Raw genomic sequence first — 20,141 nt, 5'->3', positions numbered from 1 at the left:
TTGGCTCGGAGACTCCGCAGTCTCCTACCCGATGGCAGCAGGCTGAAGAGGCTGTGGGAGGGGTGGGGCGGATCGTCAGCGATCCTGATGGCTCTGCGGGTGAGGCGGATGTTGTAAATGTCCTGAAGGGGGGGAAGAGAGACACAGATGATCTTCTCAGCTGTCCTCACGATGCGCTGCAGAGTCTTACGGCAGGACACGGTGCAGGCGCCATACCACACGGTGATACAGCTGGTCAGGATGCTCTCGATGGTACCGCGGTAGAAGGAGGTCGTGATGGGGGTCGGGGCTCCAACTCTTTTGAGCTTGCGGAGGAAGTACAGGCGCTGGTGGGATCTCTTGGCCAGTGATTCCGTGTTGTGGCTCCGGGACAGGTCTTCGGATATGTGCACTCCCAGGAACTTGGTGCTGCTCACTCTCTCCACTGAAGCACCGTCGATGGTTAGTGGAGCATGCAAGGGGCGAACTCTCCTCAAGTCCACAACAATCTCCTTCGTCTTCTCCACATTCAGACGGAGATTGTTGTCCTTGCACCACGTGGCCAGGCGGCTGACCTTGTCCCTGTATGCTGTCTCCTCGTCGTTGTTGATGAGGCCCACCACAGTCGTGTCATCCGCAAACTTTATGAAGAGGTTGGAGCTGGGTGAAGATGGTGAGCAGTGATGCGTGAGCAGAGTGAAGAGGAGGGGGCCCAGCACACACCCCTGGCGAGTGTGAAATGAAATGTGTGTGAAATGAAATTAAATTTCATTTCCAAACGCCTTTCAAAACTCTCAGGGTCACTTTTCAGTCACAGGATAAAGTTTTTCTGTGGGTGAGCAGCGGCAGCCACACGCGCAAGCGTTCACACAACCCGGACGTAACTCAGATAGAAACGTAATAAGTAGCTAGCAAGATGGCTAATAGATAATCAGCTATCCAGCTAGCAAGCCAGCTTGCTAACCAGCTAGATAGCTATATAAGTAATAGATGGACAGCTAGATAGCAAGCTAGCTAACCATCCAGATATCTTATAGATAGCAAATAGATAGCCAGCATTAAAACCTTATAAATATAAAAGAAACAATATTATTATTATTATTATTATTATTAATAATAATAATAATAATAATAATCATAGTACTGTTGGGGCAATTCCCTATACGAACATCTTTAAACATCTCTTTGTTTCGTTTGTTTAAGTTTTTGACTTTTGACTTCCTGATACGTCATATCCTGCCTTCCTCTACATGATGTCACATCCTATTATGCTCATAAATGCTCTCCCAGCGGTCTTTCATGCTCTTATTTCTGCTTCCTCTTTCCTCTTCTTTTCTTTCTGCCCCTTCTCAGCCGACACTCCACGATGCCCCTGCTGTCTACAAGATTAAACTAACTTATCCTGTTCAACACCTGACTTCCTGCTGATTTAACCATCCTCTGCTATCAACACCCTGAGTGTCATGATCTGGTTGGCGACCAACGGGTGGCGCTGTCGGCCCCGCCTGCACCTGCACAGGTGCTGGTTGTCCCGATCAGTGGCGGACTGCGACGTTCGGATTGGCGACCCACGGGTAGCGCTGTCAGCCCTGCCTGCTGCCTCGCAGGTGCTGGTCGTTCCCAATCAGTGACACTCAAAAGGACACCCGGCACAACCATTCATGGTCGGGTCATTGTCTGTTGTATGATGTAGTATTTTTCTGTTCATATGATTTTTAACGTTTTAGATTTTGTTCCTGTTGACTTTATTTTAATACAATTTGTCAAACACAACCTCCTGCTCCGTCCTGCCTGCTTTTTGGGATCCACATCTGCCATCACCACCTTGCAAAATGTGACAGAATGACTCAACCAACCATCGGATCCCGCATGTACAACGGACCGGTCTCATTTCCACTCTGTGCCTGACAGTGCAACGTCCACGTTAGCCCACGCCTCGTCGAGTTTGAATTGCGTCACTCGACGAGCCGTAACGTCATTGTCAACGTCCGGCCGAGACCTCCTTCTAGGTGGCCGTCCAGGGTGACACTGGGTGTCTGGCAGTGCACGCCCACGTCCAGCCACGCTGTCGACGTGCATGTTGAATTGAGTCGCATTCACGACGAGCTGTGCAACGTCCGCGTCAACGTCAGTCCAAGACCGCACTCACCGCGGGATCCCGGAGCTGCAACAGACTGGTCTCGTTTCCCCAGTGCCGGGCAGTTCGCGTCCACGTTAGCCCACGCCGCGTCGAGTTTGAAACGAGTCACTCAACGAGCCGTAACTTCCACGGCAACATCCGGTCTAGACCCATTCCCATATGGCCGTCCGGGGTGCCACTCTCCACCTGGCAGTGCAATGTCCGTGTCGCGCCATGCGTGAAGGGTCGCACACACGTCCACAACGATCCGTGCCACGTCTTCGTCCACCCCAGGCTGAGTCCCGTTCCCATCAGGCCGCCCATCATATTCTGGAGAGGCAAAGATTTCCGTCTCCACCATCGTTTCCTGGCGAGTTGGACCTTTTGGGAGACTGTTGGGACTTCTGGAAGCAGTCCGTTGAAGGGGGGTACTGTCATGAACTGGTTGCCGACCAACAGGTGGCGCTGTCGGCCCCACCTGCACAGGTGCTGGTCGTCCCAATCAGTGGCGGACTGCCACAATCGGATTGGCGACCAACGGGTAGCGCTGTCAGCCCTGCCTGGAGCCTCGCTGGTCTTTTTAAATCAGTGAAAGTTAAAAGGACTCCCGGCGCGACCATTCGCTGTCAGGTCATTGTTGAATGCTGTTGTATGCTTTGTATGCAATTATATGCTTTGTATGCTGTGCATGCGTTTGTTTCATCTTGGCGGACTTTTAATCTTGGTTTTCTTTTGATACTTTGTATTTTTTTCTGCTCAGATGGTTTTGATGTTTTACATTTTGTTCCTGTTGACCTTATTTTAACACAACTTGTCAAACACAACCTCCTGCTCCCTCCTGCCTGCTTTTTGGGATCCGCAGCCGCCATCACCACCTTGTAAACCGTGACACTGAGAAGCGATGAACCAGGAACAATCACTTTCAACCCATTATAATTGGTGCCGACAAAACTCCAGGTCGTAGCGGACGGCGTCGAGAGAGGGGGAGGGAGTCCAGAGGACGAAGCCCTGTTTCCTTCGAGTGTGTTCGAGTGGGCCGCCCCTCCCTTCTTGGTGCTAGTCACTCAGGATTGCTTTCACGGGTGAGTGGCGCCGCTAGCATGCAGCTATGTTGAATGAATTTTTTGAGTAGAATTTTTCTTGGCCAAGGAATTCTAATTATGGTTCATCTGTGTTTCGGTGGGCTTGTTGTGCAGATGAAATTGGTCAAGTGGACCATTTCAAGCTGGGCCCAGGTGTGGAGTTTCTACGTGTGACTCGTTAAGGCCTTTACGGATTACGACGTCTGCTGCCGCGCGCCTGGCGGACAGGAGTTCTTAAGACCGGGATTCACGTGCGATGGCCGTTGGAGACTCGTCTTCATGTGGACGGTTAAAGTGTTTTTTTTTTGTTTAATTGCAGCTGCAATAGATTGTGGATTTTCCGTAACATTAATGCATTCATCAACATTAGTGCATTATCAGCATTGCTAGCCATGTGGTGCTACGGGGTTTCCGAGGGAGTTTCATTGTCGAGAGGACAGTTCGTGGGCAGGGTGGGTCGGCTGGGGGGGGGGGGGGGGGGGGGGGCATTTTGGAGGAGTCGTCTGTGTGTGTCCGTTTGTGTGTGTGTGCACATTGTGTGTGTGTATGTGCGCGAGTTGCTTGCCGGGGACGGTGGGGGTTATTCTTCTTTGTCTTTGAGTTGAAACAGTGGGGGTGCCCTGGGTGTGAGCTTCGCTGAGACAAAGGAGCAGGGGGGAGGACTATTGGTAGAATTTGTACGTGATTTGATAAAATGGGTGCAATTTATGGCTAGGAAAATATTGTTCCTGCCTGCATGTAATCTGCTGCGCAGTTCCCTTTTTTTCTTTCACAGGACGAGAGGATGTGCCCTGGGGAAGGAGCCATGTCATTGCAGATGGACGCGTGGGAGCAGTCCAGATGACTATCCCGTCATATCGAAACACCTGCCTGACCAGGCCCCGCGGTCAGGAGGCTTTTGTCTCCGCTCGACATAACACTATTTTTCCCATAGCTCTTTGATGAATACCATCCAGTTGAAACAAAAAGTAAATAACTAAACTAAAAAAAGGAAATTAAATCGGCAGGCAAATTACACTGAATGAACAAATAAATAAGCCAACAAATAAATGACTAAACAGAGGCCGAACTTGAGTGAATTTGAAGGCGCAAAAGTAAAGTATTTTTGTTAGATTGGATAAAGTGTTTTCACTAAGAGAATTGAACGCCTTGAAGTCAGGATTCCAATATTTTTGTCTGCGATCGGGACGAATAATTTTGTGGTCCGACTTCAGGCGAATACAAAATGGAATGAAAATGTGCGCTTGTGTGTGTCTGTGGGCGCTGATTTGGTGAGAGAGAATGCGTGAAATAACATGGGATGTATGTATGTCCATGTTTAGACCTTAGCGACCACTTTTTGATTTAAAGCATTGCTGATTAAGGATTCAGATTTATAATTTTAGTTGAAAGAATTAGGTCCGATAAAAAGACATTAACAAATTTGGATGTGAAGTTCCCTAAGAACTAATGTCCTCTTATTGATAAGACAAGGAGCGTTACCGCAGAGCACCGATGCGTATGTGGAACTGTCGCGGCTTGGAATTGAAGTGGATTTATGTGGGACAGGATATGTGAGACAGTGTGTTTTCGTCAATGGATGCTACAGCTTCGTGTTTGCTTTCAACATTTAGCTTGTAGTCTTCTTCTTCTTCTTTTCCTTTCGGCTTTTCCCCTCAGGGGTCCCCAAAGCGAATCAATGTCCTCCATATATCCCGGTTTTGTGCATCCTCTTCTCTCACACCAGCTACCTTCATGTCCTCTTTGACCACATCCATAAACCTCCTCTTCGGTCTTCCTCTCGATCTCCTGCCTGGCAGTTCAAGACTCAGCATTCTTCTCCCGATATAGTCACTGTCTCTCCTCTGGACATGTCCAAACCATCTCAGTCTGGCCTCTCTGACTTTCTCTCCAAAGCCTCTAATATGAGTTGTCCTTCTAATGTACTCATTCCTGATCCTATCCAACCTGGTCACTCCCAAAGAAAACCTCAACATCTTCAGCTTTGCTACCTCCAGCTCTGCTCCCTGTCTTTTCTTCAGTGGCACTGTCTCCAGTCCAAACATCATGGCTGGTCTCACCACGGTTTTATACACTTTTCCTTTCATCCTAGCTGAAACCCTTCTATCATTTTTCTCCAACCGCACCAGCCTGCCTGGACACGCTTCACCTCTTTTCCACACTCTCCATTGCTCTGGACAGTTGACCCCAAGTACTTAAAATCCTCCACCTTCTTTATCTCTTCATCCTGTAGCATCACTCTTGCACTTGGATCCCTCTCATTCACACACATATATTCCGTCTTGCTGCGACTGATCTTCATTCCTCTCCTTTCCAGGGCATATCTCCACAGCTCTAGTTTCTCCGCCATCTGTTCCCTGTTCTCGCTACAGATCACAATGTCATCTGCAAACATCATGGTCCAAGGAGATTCTTGTCTAATATCGTCTGTCAGCCTGTCCATCACTACAGCAAACAAGAAGGGGCTCAGAGCTGACCCCTAGTGGAGTCCCACCTCCACCTTGAATTCCTCAGTCATACCGACAGCACACCTCACAACTGTCTTACAGTCAAGATACATGTCTTGTACCACTCTAACATACTTTTCCGTCACTCCAGACTTCCTCATGCAATGCCACAGCTCTTCTCTGGGCACCCTGTCATACGCTTTCTCCAGATCTACAAAGACACAATGTAATTCCTTCTGAACTTCTCTGTATTTCTCTATCAGCATTCTTAAAGCAAATATTGCATCTGTCGTACTCTTTTTTGGCATGAAGCCATACTGCTGCTCACAAATGTTCACTTCTGCTCTTAGTCTAGCTTCAAGTACTCTTTCCCAGAGTTTCATTGTATGGCTCATTCACTTTATTCCTCCTTTGTTCTTAAAAATGGGCACGAGTACACTTCGTCTCCATTCTTCAGGCATCTGTTCACCATCTAAGATCTTGTTGAATAACCCAGTCAGGAACACCACCGCCACCTCCCCAAGACACTTCCATACCTTGATTGGTAAATCATCAGGCCCGAGTGCCTTTCCCCCCTTCATCCTCTTCAGCGCCCTCCCCACTTCATCCTTGCTTTTGTTGTCCAGTCCAGTTTATTGTTGAGAGTAACACCCAGGTACTTGTAGGAGGTCACCCTCTCAATGTCCGAACCCTGGATGTTCAATGGTGCAGGAGAGGATTGTTTCCTGCAGAAGTCCACCACCAGCTCCTTGGTTTTGCCGGTGTTGATCTGGAGGTGATTCTGCTGGCACCAGTCCACAAAGTCCTTTGTCAGTCCCCTGTACTCCCTATCGTCTCCCTCTGTAATGAGGCCGACGATAGCTGAGTCGTCAGAGAACTTCTGAAGGTGGCAGGTTGGGGTGTTGTAGTTGAAGTCCGAGGTGTAGAGGGTGAAGAGGAATGGAGCCAGGACTGTTCCCTGCGGCGCTCCGGTGCTGCAGAGAAGCCTGTCCGACTCACAGTTCTTTACCCTCACGTACTGTGGCCTGTTTGTGAGGTAGTCTGTAATCCAGGATGTGAGGTGATGGTCGACTCCGGCATGCTGCAGCTTGTCCCCCAGTAGACTTGGCTGGATGGTGTTGAAGGCACTGGAGAAATCGAAGAATGTGATCCTCACCGTGCTCCCAGCATTCTCCAGGTGCAGCAACGCCGTATGGAGGAGGTAGATGATGGCATCCTCCACACCGATGCTGGGCTGGTAGGCAAACTGCAGCGGGTCCAGCGATGAGCTTGCCAGCGGTCGCAGGTGGGCGAGGACGAGTCTCTCCAGCGTCTTCATCAGGTGAGACGTCAGCGCCACCGGTCTGTAGCTGTTGAGCTCTTTGGGGTTGGCAATCTTGGGCACTGGGACCAGGCATGACGTTTTCCACAGCTGTGGAACTCTGCCCAGCTTCAGGCTCAGGTTGAACAAGTGCTGGACAATGTCACACAGCTGGTCGGAGCAGGTCTTGAGGAGTCTGGAATGCTTGCTACGTCTTGGTCCACAACATTCACATCTTCTACTCTTTGTTCCTTCTTATTTTCCTCATTCATCAATTCTTCAAAGTACTCTTTCCATCTTGCCATCAAACTACTGGCACCTGTTAATACATTGCCATCTCTATCCTTAATCACCCGAACCTGCTGCAGGTCCTTACCATCTTTGTCTCTCTGTCTCGTCAGCCTGTAAAGATCAGTTTCACCTTCCTTGCTGTCCAGCCGAGCATACAAGTCATCATAGGCGTCTTGTTTGGCCTTTGCCACCTTTACTTTAACCGTGCACTGCATCTCCTTGTACTGCTGTCTACTCTCGTCCGTCCTCTCAGTGTCCCAGTTCTTCTTTGCTAACCTCTTTCTCTGTATACACTCCTGTACCTCCCCATTCCACCACCAAGTCTCCTTATCTACCCTTCTTCCTCTGTATACACCAAGTACTTTCCGACCTGTGTCTCTGATTATGTTCGCTGTAGTTTGCCAGTCATCTGGAAGGACCTCTTGCCCACCCAGTGCTTGTCTTACCTCCTTCATAAATGTCATGCAAAACTCTTCCTTTTTCAACTTCCACCATTTTGTCCTCACTTCACCCTTTGGTTTCTTCATCTTCCTCACTGCCAGTGTCATCCTACACACCACCAACCTATGCTGTCTGGCTACACTTTCACCAACCACTACTTTGCAGTCACTGATTTCCTTTAGATGGCGGGTTGACACAAAATGTAGTCTACCTGTGTACTTCTGCCTCCACTCTTATAGGTCACCCTATGTTCCTGTCTCTTCTGAAAGAAAGCATTCACAATAGCCATTTGCATTCTCTTAGCAAATCAACCACCATCTGTCCTTCAGCGTTCCTCATCTGGAGTCCAAACCTGCCCATCACATCCTCATCATCTTTGTTTCCTGCGCCAACATGTCCATTGAAGTCTCCACCAATTACAACCCTCTCACTTCTCGGGATGTTCTGTATGACTTCATCAAAGTCCAACCAAAATTTCTCCTTCTCCGCCAGCTCACATCCTACTTGTGGGGCATACCCACAAACAACATTGAACATCACGCCTTCAATTTCTAGCTTCAGACTCATCATTCTATCTGATACTCTTTTTACTTCAAAGACATTCCTAACAAACTCCTCTTTTAAGATAACCCCAACTCCATTTCTCTTTATGTCTTCACCATGAGAGAACAACTTAAACCCTGACCATAAGCTTCTAGCCTTGCTCCCTTTCCACCTGGTCTCGTGGACACACAGTATGTCTACCTTCCTTCTCTGCATCATGTCAACCAGCTCTCTACCTTTACCTGTCATTGTTCCTACATTCAAAGTTCCTACTCTTAGTTCTATACTCTTGGCGTTCCATTTCTCTCTTTTCCTCCGGGCACACCTCCCTCCTCTCCTTCTTCGACCAACAGTAGTCCATTTTCCACTGGCACCCTGAAAGTCAACAGTACCAATGGCGGCCATTGTTAACCTGAGCCTCGACCGATCCGGTATGGGATTCATAGGTTTGATATGCATATTTGTTTTGGCAAAAAAATTTACGTCGGATGCCCTTCCTGACACAACCCTCTGTATTTATCCAGGCTTGGGACCGGCACAATAAGACACTGGCTTGTGCCCCCTTGTGGCTACATTCAACATTTAGCTTATAGTAGATGTGCAAATTCCACAATGACGTCCCTGATCCACCGCTGAAATGGATGCTTTGATCCTCTCCTTTTTCATCTAGAACTGCTTCATGTCATCACAAAGACGGTACAGCAAGTCCTGAAGAATGAATGACTCTGTGTCTTTGTGTTGTCATATTATTATTTTTTTTTTTCCCAAGATGGCGGCGCGTGAACACGCAGCGGCTTCCCTCTCCCGGCAAATTGGCGTTTTCATGTTTATTAAAGTCATAAGTGCCTTACATGTTGGGTCCGAAAGGACAGTAATTTCATCTGTGCTGGATGTCATGCATATTAGCATATTTGACAGTAAAGCTGACTTTGACTTATTAGATTGAGATGTTTTTTGTGACATTAATGTTGTGAGTTTTTTTAGGTACATGAATGCAGAAGGAGCGAATGGAGAGGAGTACGAGTTCGTCAGTGTCCTCTTCCGAGGGCACCCTGCTGAGTGAGTGCCCGAAGACGGCTGGGATGGGCTCCAGCACCCCTCATGACTCTCGTGAGGACAGAGCAGCATGGAAGATGAATGAATGATATAGAAATTGTATGAAACAACAGAGTGAAAGAGTGAACTTATAAAAATATAGGATTATTGATTGATTGAGCTAAACTTTGTTTTGTATACGGCTTGATTAAGCCATTTGAAAGAAGCCAGAGTTATTGACGATACCTCTTATCAGGGTTTTTATCGCCACAAAATTGCAAACAGGGGTTTAATACACTGAGGCAATTCTGGGGCCCCCACCACATTCCACTGTGCTGACCTCTCGAAAATGACAGTTCAATTGGAAAAAGTAAATAAAATAGTCAGGAAAATTAGACTAAATAACAGGAAAATTTCATCTCGTATTGTATGGAATTCAGAACCGGAAAGCCTTCAGTAGTCCCACAATGGCGAAATTGACATAGTAAATGTTGCTAAATTCGCTGGTGATTAATTACTTAATAGACATTCATCAGTTGATATCGTGGGACTTTTCATAAAAGGAAAGTTTATAGATTTATTAAAATAATGATTGTGACATGATCATTACACTTGTTTTGATCTGACAATTGACATTACCCTGAAGTCAAGGAACGGATGATTTTATTCATATATACGATATACTTATTGAATTTGATGATGATAAATTGGATTTGATTGGATTCACCTTTATTTTTATCAGATTCACCTTTATTTCCAAGCGGAGAAATTGATTTGAAGACTACAAGGTTTTGATTTTTTGATTTGCAAAAAACGATGACTAACTCTTTTTTCATTATGCTTTTTATGCAGATGATGTGAGCCACAACAATTCGCAAACAGAGCCAGGATGGTGGTTGATAAATTATTCAATTTGCAGGACGACTTTAAAACGTTTTTAAGAAGACAAGATAAGAATTATTTTTAATTGCATCACACATTGGGAAATTTGTAAAACATGCAAATATCTATATGGAAAATCTGGCCAAAGAGCACCAAGGCAGGAATACTCTGAAGATGTTGATTGGGTAAGGTGGTCATGTGCAGAGAGGTCATTTGGTTCCTGGCTGGCTGTTCAATTTGTGGTGAGACAAATTAATGGACTGTGAGATGCACAAGCCACTTGCATCCACTCATCCTGTGATCTTTTCGGCACAGACGCTTCTGAATCACAATTGTGCGTCCATACTGAATTTTGATTCTTGATGTTTTTGGAACCAAAATTTAATCTCTGTTTCAATTGTCATAGAAGATACGACATGAGAAGCCGCAACAGCCGGTGAAATACACCTGCACATCTAGAGTTTGGCACACCCAACTAATGATTTGGGATCGTTGACAAAGCCCCGATTGATAATAGTTTAGATTACCAAAAGTATAGTTTTTTGCCGTTTCCTAAAATGCACGACAATTTCTATTTTGCACATATTTGTTCAGGCGGGATTTTTCAGACATTTTTTTTGATGCTAGACATTCAGAATGCTGTAGGAATATTTGTCATCCAACCATCTCGGTGTTAATTGTACTTGATTGCACCAAGTATTTGATTTTGTCATTTGGAATTTTTCGACAACACACGAGCCAGCGACAAATTGTGACAATTGTGCTTGATCAAATGAAAAATATTAAACGTTGGAGATGCAATGGCGGAAATGCAATGTTTATTAAGACAGCCGCAAATGCTAAATTATCTTCTGGCTGCCTTCTGCGTACAGTGATGACATTTGTCAGTTCAAAAGTAGTTAATAGTTACGGCTAAAAAGGTTGAGATTGATTTGATTACGAATTATTATTATTATTAATTGATTGCAGTGCACATTAGAGGAATTTCTCGCCGTTCAGGTCGGTAAGTGTGGAATTGACAGATACGTTAGGTTGTCACCGGTGTAAGTCAGAGATTCAGGCGGAATCAGATATGATATTGTATGGGGTTTCCACGCTAACCAGCTTCTTTCACATTTGGGAGAAGGAGATTCTTCAGAAGGGAAGAACTCCTAGCGAATCCATGCCAGGGTGACCGGAGATGAAACTGGTTTGTGTTGCCGCGGATGAATTTCCTATGCAGAAGCGAGACTGACGGTCAACGGTGCCCTCCTAATGAATGACAAAAGGTGAGTATGGTGACCATTTATACAGATTGCCATAATGTTTGCTGACCATGCCAACTCGTGCTAAAGAATTTGTAGAAGGCTGTCCTCCACCCAAAGAATGTGGCGACATGCAACTGTCCACCCCACACAAAAATTTGCAGATATGATTTGCTTGGGTGCCAGCAGAGGAGTAACAGCAGGAGAAGCTGTGCTCAACGTACAAAAAATTCGCGGTAAATGCCACATGAATTGCTGCCCATTTAGATGTTGAGAGACATGCCGAAATTTGGCCTCCAAATTTAAGAGCAGTGATTGGCAATTGGTGCTTTGCAAATTGATACATCTGCAAAATGGGTCGTGTTTTCCACGAAAACACGTTCCCAGTTGGCGAATTGAGACTTTTCATGTCAACAGGGGGGAGTGACGATAGATAGCTCAAATCCTAATTACCAACATTTTCACTTGTGGTAATGAGTGATGTTTGCTGCAATGTCATTCTCCAAGAAGGTTTGTGCCCTCCGAAAATGCAGACTCACTAACCACTAATATTTACTAACCAACTAACATCTAACAATGATTTACTGCCATTTCTGTGAGAGAATGCATTGCAGAGCCTGAACGATGAGACAGACTTGGATAGGGAAAGAAACACCCAGAAAATGTGTTGTGTAGAATGAAACCATCCTGTCGACATGTGACCTGGCACAAGTCTCCTTTTGTTCTCCACAGGACGGAGCTGCGGTCTGAAGAGAATGACGTGGGCCACACCAAAGTGGGATGGACCGGTTGCGGAGCTGCCAGCCGTCTTAGCAGCCACGTCAAGGAGATTCCAGATGCACGTCACTCGAGCCACGTCGACAGATGACACCCTTTTCCCAGTGAACAGCTTATCCGTATCACACCCTGGGGCCTGCTTGCGACAAATGCTAAAAACTATTTAGTTCCCTCTCATCGTTCTGGTGATCACCATCCAGGATGCCATGATGATTTGACTGTCGTAGCGAATGACATGACTTTAATTTGAGATTGTTTCCATTGTGATTGTTTTATTTTGTGATATTCTTTTCTTTTTTCTTTCTTCTTTCTATTCACCTCCACTGATGTTAGATATGTTCATCAGGGGGGATATGTTGGGGTAATTCACTATACGAACATCTTTAAACATCTCTTTGTTTCATTTGTTTACGTTTTGGACTTCCTGATACGTCATATCCTGCCTTCTTTTACATGATGTCACATCCTATTATGCCCGTCTTATAAATGCTCTCCCAGCGGTCTTTCGCGCTCTTCTTCCTGCTTCCTCTTTCCTCTTCTTTTCTTTCTGCCCCTCCTTGGCCGACACCCCACGATGCCCCTGCTGTCTACAAGATTCAACTAATTTATCCTGTTCAACACCTGGCTTCCTGCTGATTTAACCATCCTCTGCTATCAACACCCTTGGAAGCGATGAACCAGGAACGAACGATCACTTTCAACCCATTAAATACATTATATTTTAAACGCCTTTCAAAGTTCTCAAGAACACTTTACAGTCACAGACAAGGATAGATACTATAAGAAATAAAATACAATTACAAATAGAATACAATAAATAAAATACAATTATAAATAAAACCAAGAGATAGAGCTACACAGAAAACACAATTTTAAATAGGTGGGTTTTGAGATGGGATTTGAAAGTGGGAAGAGAATCGATGTTGTGAGTTCCAGAGTTTGGGGGCAGGGCAGCTGAAAGCCCTGCCCCCTATCGTGCTGAGACGGGCGGGGGAGGGGGCGCCACACAGATTTGGAGGGAGGAAGAGGATCTGAGGGAACTAGAGGGAATATAAATTTGAAGAAGGTCAGATAGGTAACGGAGGGCAAGGTTCCGGATAGCTTTAAATGTATAAAGAAGACTTTTAAAGTACATCTACTGCAAGACTAATAAAAGGCAAATCCAGTCCAATATACACATGTATCTAATGATATATATAGTGTCAATAAGGAAAGAAAGAAGGGATTTATTAGAAAACAGCAAGAATCCAAATTTTGTGTGTTCAATTGTTCAGCTACCATGAATTGTTATTTGGCATATTCGTGTTTTTTGTCATATGAAGTGGTTTGTCTATGTAAGCTCTCAGTTGTACAGAAGTGGTCCATCGATGAAAAGTTTCTTCAGCCGTCATGTACTTCTTTGAAGGTGTCGGAGAGAGCACCACAAACTGTGGGTACCCTCAGTGGTCTTTTAACAAATGTCAAAAGGAAAGAATAGGGATGAAACCAAAAATTCTGAAGATACAAAAAGGAGAGGAGTAGCAGTAACTTACATTGCAGGAGTTTCTGAAAAACTACAAAGAGTCCTTTGGCAACACAAAATTCCTATTTATTTCAAACCGATGAACACTTTAAGGCAAAAATTAGTGCATCCAAAAGACAGGCTGCCTAATGAAAAACAAAGTAATGTAGTTTATTCAATACATTGTAAGAATGAAAATTGTAAAGAGCAATACATTGGGGCGACTAAACAAATTCTCAAAAAAAGACTATCAACATCGCAGGGATACTACTAGTGGGCTTCAATCGGCAGTACAGATTGCACCTAAAAGCTAGCAACCACTCATTTGACGACAATGAGGTTAAAATCTTAGCGAAAGAAAATAGATGGGTTGAAAGGGGAGTAAAAGAAGCTATTTTTATAAAAAAAAGCAACATCATTCACTAAACCGACATGGTGGTGTGATGTTCAATTTGGATCGTTCGCACAACAGATGGCTTAGGCCTCCGCACCCTGCCCACCACCTTTTCCAGCTACTCCCCTCAGGCAGGCGCTACCGATCCATGTGCACCAAATCCAGCAGACATTTAAACAGCTTCTTCCCCCAAGCCATTGACTCTTTGAACTATTTCAACAGTAGCCAAAACGGCCACTTAGCAGTTTTTTTTGACAACGATACTAGTGCAGCGTGTTCTACCGGAAACAAATTCCTTGTGTGTTCTACATACTTGGCAATAACGATGATTCTGATTCTGATGAGGTGATACCAGAGCAAATAGGGCAATAGAAGTAATCATTGGAGCCGCAGGGAGTAGACCTCTGTTCCGCCCAAACTGAGAGCAGGGACCAACCATAGCAAAGTCCGTCACCACCACGTTTGGAGAGTAGTGATATATAGCTATTAGCTGTCTGGTTGGCTGTTAGCTATCTGGATATCTACTCACTATTTATTTTCTATCCATTAGCTAGCCAGCTTTCTATCTATTTGAGTTACTTTGGCGTTGAGTTAACACTGGCGCGTGTGACTGCCGCTGCTCACCCACAGAAAAACTTACTGTGACTATAAAGTGACCTTGAGTTTTGAAAGCCGCTTATAAATGGAATATATTATTATTATTATTATCATATCAGCCAGTATGTATGTATTGCATTGTATTTTGGACAGCCACCCTCATTTCAAGCTCCAATAACTCCAGACCCATATAACTTAGGAATTGACTCTTTTTCTGATGAAAGAAGAGAGTCGAAGGTTTCTTACACTGTATTGATTTGTTAATTTAGTTTTCCAGAGCACCGGGTAGGTTAAGTGTCGCATTTTGTATTGTATTGATTTGTTGGTTTCGAGTAACCAGTAGTGCTTAATTGTTTTTGTCAATAGAATGCACATTCCATGCACACAACACGTGATTGAATGGCCGTCTGTATCTTTTGTGTCATGTCATTTGTTATTTTGTTGTATTGACTTCAAGATGGTGCTGCAAGACTGCCTTTTAGAGCAGCTCCTGTATTTTGTTTTTCTACTTCATCCTTTCCTTTCCTCTTCCTTCGATGAGAAGGTTTCTTCAGCCGTCATCTGTACAAAAGTGAAGGTTTCGGACGTTTCGCCTCCTATCCAAGAGGCTTCGTCAGCGAACTAAAGTCTGACTGGTCGTATCGGCCCCATTTATATATCCCTAATGTCCAGACATGGTGGCGCCGGACACAGCTATGATAGGTCCCTACTCTCAGGTTGGGGGGGGGGGCAGGGGACCCCTCCCTGTGGCCCCACTGATTGTTCCTACATTCCTGACTAACGACTGGCCTATTACCCCCACTCCCCCCGGAATCACCTCATCAGCATAACGACCCTCATCAGCATTGCGAAAGTTGCCTAACCTGTTTTGCCTAAGCAACAACAGGTCCTTCCATCACTTTGCTGCTGTGGAATGCACATTTCTCCACTGCAAGACTAATAAAGGCTAATCCAATCCAATCAAACTATTGAACTGAAACCTTTCATGGAAATCTGAGCTCTCAAAACACTCGTCAGCAGACGAGGCCAAAATAGGCACTGAGCAAAGGACAGGAGGCGTGTTAATGGGCTCTCAATGGTCGCACCTGAATAACCTCCAATGGCAAATGCCATAGCCTGTATTTTTGTTGTGACAAGTTGGCGGACCTCAGCTCTTGTTTCACTGAACAGCTGCTGTTGATTGTGAGTCCATGGGGGACAACACAGCGTTTCCTCTTCACCACCACTAAAATTAGCCGTTGACACGCAAAACGGCTGTGTAGGCTCAGTCGTACAGGAGCGGTCAATCGAGGAATAGGTTTCTTCAGCTGTCATCTGTACTTCTTTGAAGGCATCGGACGTTTCACTTCTCATTCGAGAAGCTTCGTCAGCGAACTAAAGTTGTGCTGGTAACTCTAGCCCTATATCCAGTCGATCCCGAATGGACAGAGGTGGTGATACCAGACCTCTGCTCTGATAAGTCCCTTCTCTAAGGTTGAGGGGAGCAGTGGACTAGTCCCTGGAGCCAATCTTATTACCTCTTTTATTCCTTCTGATTATCTGTCATGTTCTATCCCTGGTTTGGATTGCCTCATTAGTTCTGGTGTTGCTGTTTTAGAAAAATTGCTTGTGAAACCCTTCACTAAATCGAAATTTAAGGTTTAATTTAGAACATGACTTCTTAGGTCATGCTAAAGAGGTGATACCAGAGCTAATGAGGAAATCTGAGCCAGGGATAGAACAATAGAAGTAATTGGTTTGGCTTCAGGGAGTAGTCCACTGCTCCCCCAACCTTAGCGCAAAAACCAGAGTTCTGGCACCGCCACCACGGTCCATTAGGGATATATATGTGGGGCCAGAACTACCAGCACAACCTTAGTTCGCTGACAAAACTCTTCGGATGAGGAGCGAAATGTCCGACACCTTCAAAGAAGTACAGATGACCGCTGAGAAAACCTTTTCCTCGTTCGACACACAAATTGAAGACATGCTCAGTAGGTTGTAAAAAGCGTAACTGAAACATTAGCTGAATCGCTAACATCACGACTTGAACGTGAACTGAGAAAGTGACTGTGCATGCGAGGATCTAATCCATGACACTCAATCTGTTTTTATTAGCAGACATCACAAAAAAAAAACATTTTTTTATGTTATTTCAAAGTACAACTGAACATGTAAAACCCCCATTCAACACAATTATCCTCTTTTGTTCCTTCTAATGTTCTATTCTTGGCTCTGATTGCCTCATTAGCTATCACCTCATTAGCACGACTGAGCCTACGTGGTTCACTTCACAAACACACCGACAGTCAAGAAAGCAATCCAATCTTACCTTGCGCGTCCCCTCCAGATGTCAGCACGGCAATGGAGCGTCCCAGTCCCATCTTGGTGGGATCGGTCATCGTCTGGAGGTTTGCTGACATGTTTTACAGGAAGCGGCAAGGGCAACACTGAACAGTCAAGGAGATAGCAAGAGAGCAGGAACGGCTGCTCCACTGCTGAAAGTGCACCGGCTTTATAGGTCACTGGTGTCCCAGAGTCCACTCCCACCAACACTCAACACTCAACTAAATATATATCCAAGCAAGCACCTGTCCTAGAGGTGGCAAAAAAAAGCATGTCCTCATTTAGTTAAAACGACTTGGACAACAGTTCCTTTCAATAGAACGAAGGAAAATGACAGAAATCAGCGAGTTAGGCTCAAACGTTTGCCTTCCACACGAAACAGCGATGGTAGGAACTTGAAAGGAGCTGTTGAATACCCTCCTGCACCCACATCCCATTCAAGTACAGTGATACCTCAGTTTACGAACGCTTTAGCTCACAAATTTTACGCCTTACAAACATTATATTCGCGAGACTATAATCTTGGCATACAAATTAGTTTTCGGCGGACAAACCAAACCACACAGCACCATGGTGGCCGGCGAACTAGTTTTCCACACCCACTTTGAGTGCAGTGTTAAGCCAAAAAGGACACAAAAGAAAATGATGGTAAAGCAGAAGAAGGAGATCATCGAAAAACACGAATGAGGTGTGTGGTTGTGTGACTTAGCGTCCCAGTACCAGGATGCTAAATCGACCATTGCTACGCGTGGCTAATGGTGTTTGTGTGTTGTCTAAGCAACAGTGTCATGCAGTAGAAGAGGTTGAAAAACTTCTGTTGATTTGGATGAACGAAAATCAGCTAGCAGGGGACAGTGTGAGTGAGGGTATTATCGCCGAAAAAGCATGGCATGGAAAGTAGGAAGGGAGTCGATATTACGGATGTTGGGTGGAAGTGAGTTCGGGAGCAGAGCGGCTGAAAGCTCTGCACCCCATCGTGGTGAGACGGGCAGAGGGCATACAGAGGAGGAGCAAGGATGAGGATCTGAAGGACCGAGAGGGAACAGAGATTTGAAGTAGGTCAGACAGATAGGGGTGGGCAAGGTTATGGATTAGCTTTAAATGTAAACAGAAAAAACTTGAATTCAATACGAAATTTAACAGGGAGCCAGTGGAGCTGCTGGAGTACAGGAGTGGTGTGGTGAAAGGAGGGGGTTTTAGTAATGATCAGGCCTGAGGAATTTTGGATTAGTTGGAGTTTATGGAGAAATTTTTGCTTGACACGAGACTGTGGATAAGGATAGCAGCGGTGTGAGGGAGAGAGAGGGACGGAGACGATTGATATTACGGAGGTGGCAATATGCTATGTTATGTTATTTATATGGGTGTGGAAAGCTAGTGAGCTATCGAGGATGACACCCAGGCTCTTGACCTGAAGGGCGGGGGACATGGAACAACTGTCAATGGTGAGAGAGAAACTGTTCGCTATGTGAAGGGTAGATTTAGTACCGACAAAGAGAAGTTAAGTTTTTTCGCAGTTTAGTTTGATAAGTTATGGGAAAACCAGTATTTAATTTCTGAGAGGCAAAGTGTAAGGGATGCTGGTGGAAGAGAGGCGTCGTGTTTACTGGAGAGGTAGAGTTGGGTGTCATCCACGAAGCAGGGAAGAAGGTACGTAATAAAGAGAAGGGGCCCCAGGACAGACCATTGGGGCACACCAGAAGATACAAAAGAGGACAGTGAAGTGAAGGAGTTAATTTAATAAAATTGGATAAAATAAAATAAAACTTTCGGCTTTTCCCACAGCGAATCAATGTCCTCCATCTATCCCGGTTTTGTGCATCCTCTTCTCTCACACCAGCGACCTTCATGTCCTCTTTGACCACATCCATAAACCTCCTCTTCGGTCTTCCTCTCGGTCTCCTGCCTGGCAGTTCAAGACACAGCGTCCTTCTCCCAATATAGTCACTCTCTCTCCTCTGGACATGTCCAAACCATCTCAGTCTGGCCTCTCTGACTTTCTCTCCAAAGCCTCTAATATGAGTTGTCCCTCTAATGTACTCATTCCTGATCCTATCCAACGTGGTCACTCCCAAAGAAAACCTCAACATCTTCAGCTCTGCTTCCTGTCTTTTCTTCAGTGGCACTGTCTCCAGTCCAAACATCATGGCTGGTCTCACCACGGTTTTATACACTTTTACTTTCATCCTAGCAGAAACCCTTCTATCACACCTCACACCTGACATTTTTCTCCAGCCGCTCCAGCCTGCCTGGACACGCTTCTTCACCTCTTTTCCACACTCCATTGCTCTGGACAGTTGACCCCAAGTACTTAAAATCCTCCATCTTCTTTATCTCTTATCTCTTAACACACATATATTCCGTCTTGCTGCGACTGATCTTCATTCCTCTCCTTTCCAGGGCATATCTCCACAGCTCTAGTTTCTCCGCCACCTGTTCTCGCTACAGATCACAATGTGATCTGCAAACATCATGTTCCAAGGAGATTATTGTCTAATATCGTCCGTCAGCCTGTCCATCACCATAGCAAACAAGAAGGGGCTCCGGGCTGACCCCTGGTGGAGTCCCACCTCCACCTTGAATTCCTCAGTCATACCGACAGCACACCTCACAACTGTCTTACAGTCATGATACATGCCTTGTACCGCTCTAACATACTTTTCCGTCACTCCAGACTTCCTCATGCAATGCCACAGCTCTTCTCTGGGCACCCTGTCATACGCTTTCTTCAGATCTAGAAAGACACAATGCAATTCCTTCTGACCTTCTCTGTACTTCTCTGTCAGCATTCTTAAAGCAAACATTGCATCTGTCGTACTCTTTTTTTGGCATGAAGCCATACTGCTGCTCACAAATGTTGACTTCTGCTCTTAGTCTAGCTTCAACTACTCTTTCCCAGAGTTTCATTGTATGGCTCATCAACTTTATTCCTCTGTAATTAGTACAACTCTGCACATCTCCTTTGTTCCTAAAAATGGGCACGAGTACACTTCGTCTCCATTCTTCAGGCATCTACATCAACGACCATCACAAAGGTCAATAAAACGACTTTATTATATAGAACAGATTATTTCTTTGATTACAATACGTGAGAGTGGCTGCCTTTCCAGCAGCTCATGTATTTTGTTTTTCTACTTTCATTCCTTTCATCACTTTGTTGCTGTGAAATGTAAATTTCTCCACT

The 20,141-nt window shown here is 45.2% G+C and overlaps 1 protein-coding gene across 4 annotated transcripts in view; it reads right to left on the bottom strand.

The window, feature by feature from the left end:
* Positions 1 to 17,118, bottom strand: part of pfkma (phosphofructokinase, muscle a) — a 109,397-nt gene extending 92,279 nt beyond the window's left edge. For 2 of the 4 annotated variants that reach the window (XM_089004545.1, XM_089004537.1), the window contains exon 1: positions 16,944 to 17,115. In XM_089004545.1, coding sequence (XP_088860671.1) covers positions 16,944 to 17,034 — 91 coding nt within the window. In that variant the 5' untranslated portion in view covers positions 17,035 to 17,115. Of the gene's footprint in view, positions 1 to 16,943 lie in introns of all 4 variants that reach the window. The other 2 variants (XM_089004521.1, XM_089004530.1) reach the window with 2 other exon arrangements.
* Between the last annotated feature and the right edge of the window lie 3,023 nt (positions 17,119 to 20,141).

Source organism: Hippocampus bargibanti, linkage group LG01 (assembly GCF_051943395.1).
Source record: "Hippocampus bargibanti isolate YZ-2025 linkage group LG01, ASM5194339v1, whole genome shotgun sequence".
NCBI lineage: Eukaryota > Metazoa > Chordata > Actinopteri > Syngnathiformes > Syngnathidae > Hippocampus > Hippocampus bargibanti.
The sequence above is the reverse complement of the archived record's forward strand: the minus strand, read 5'-3'. Positions and strand labels throughout refer to the sequence as shown.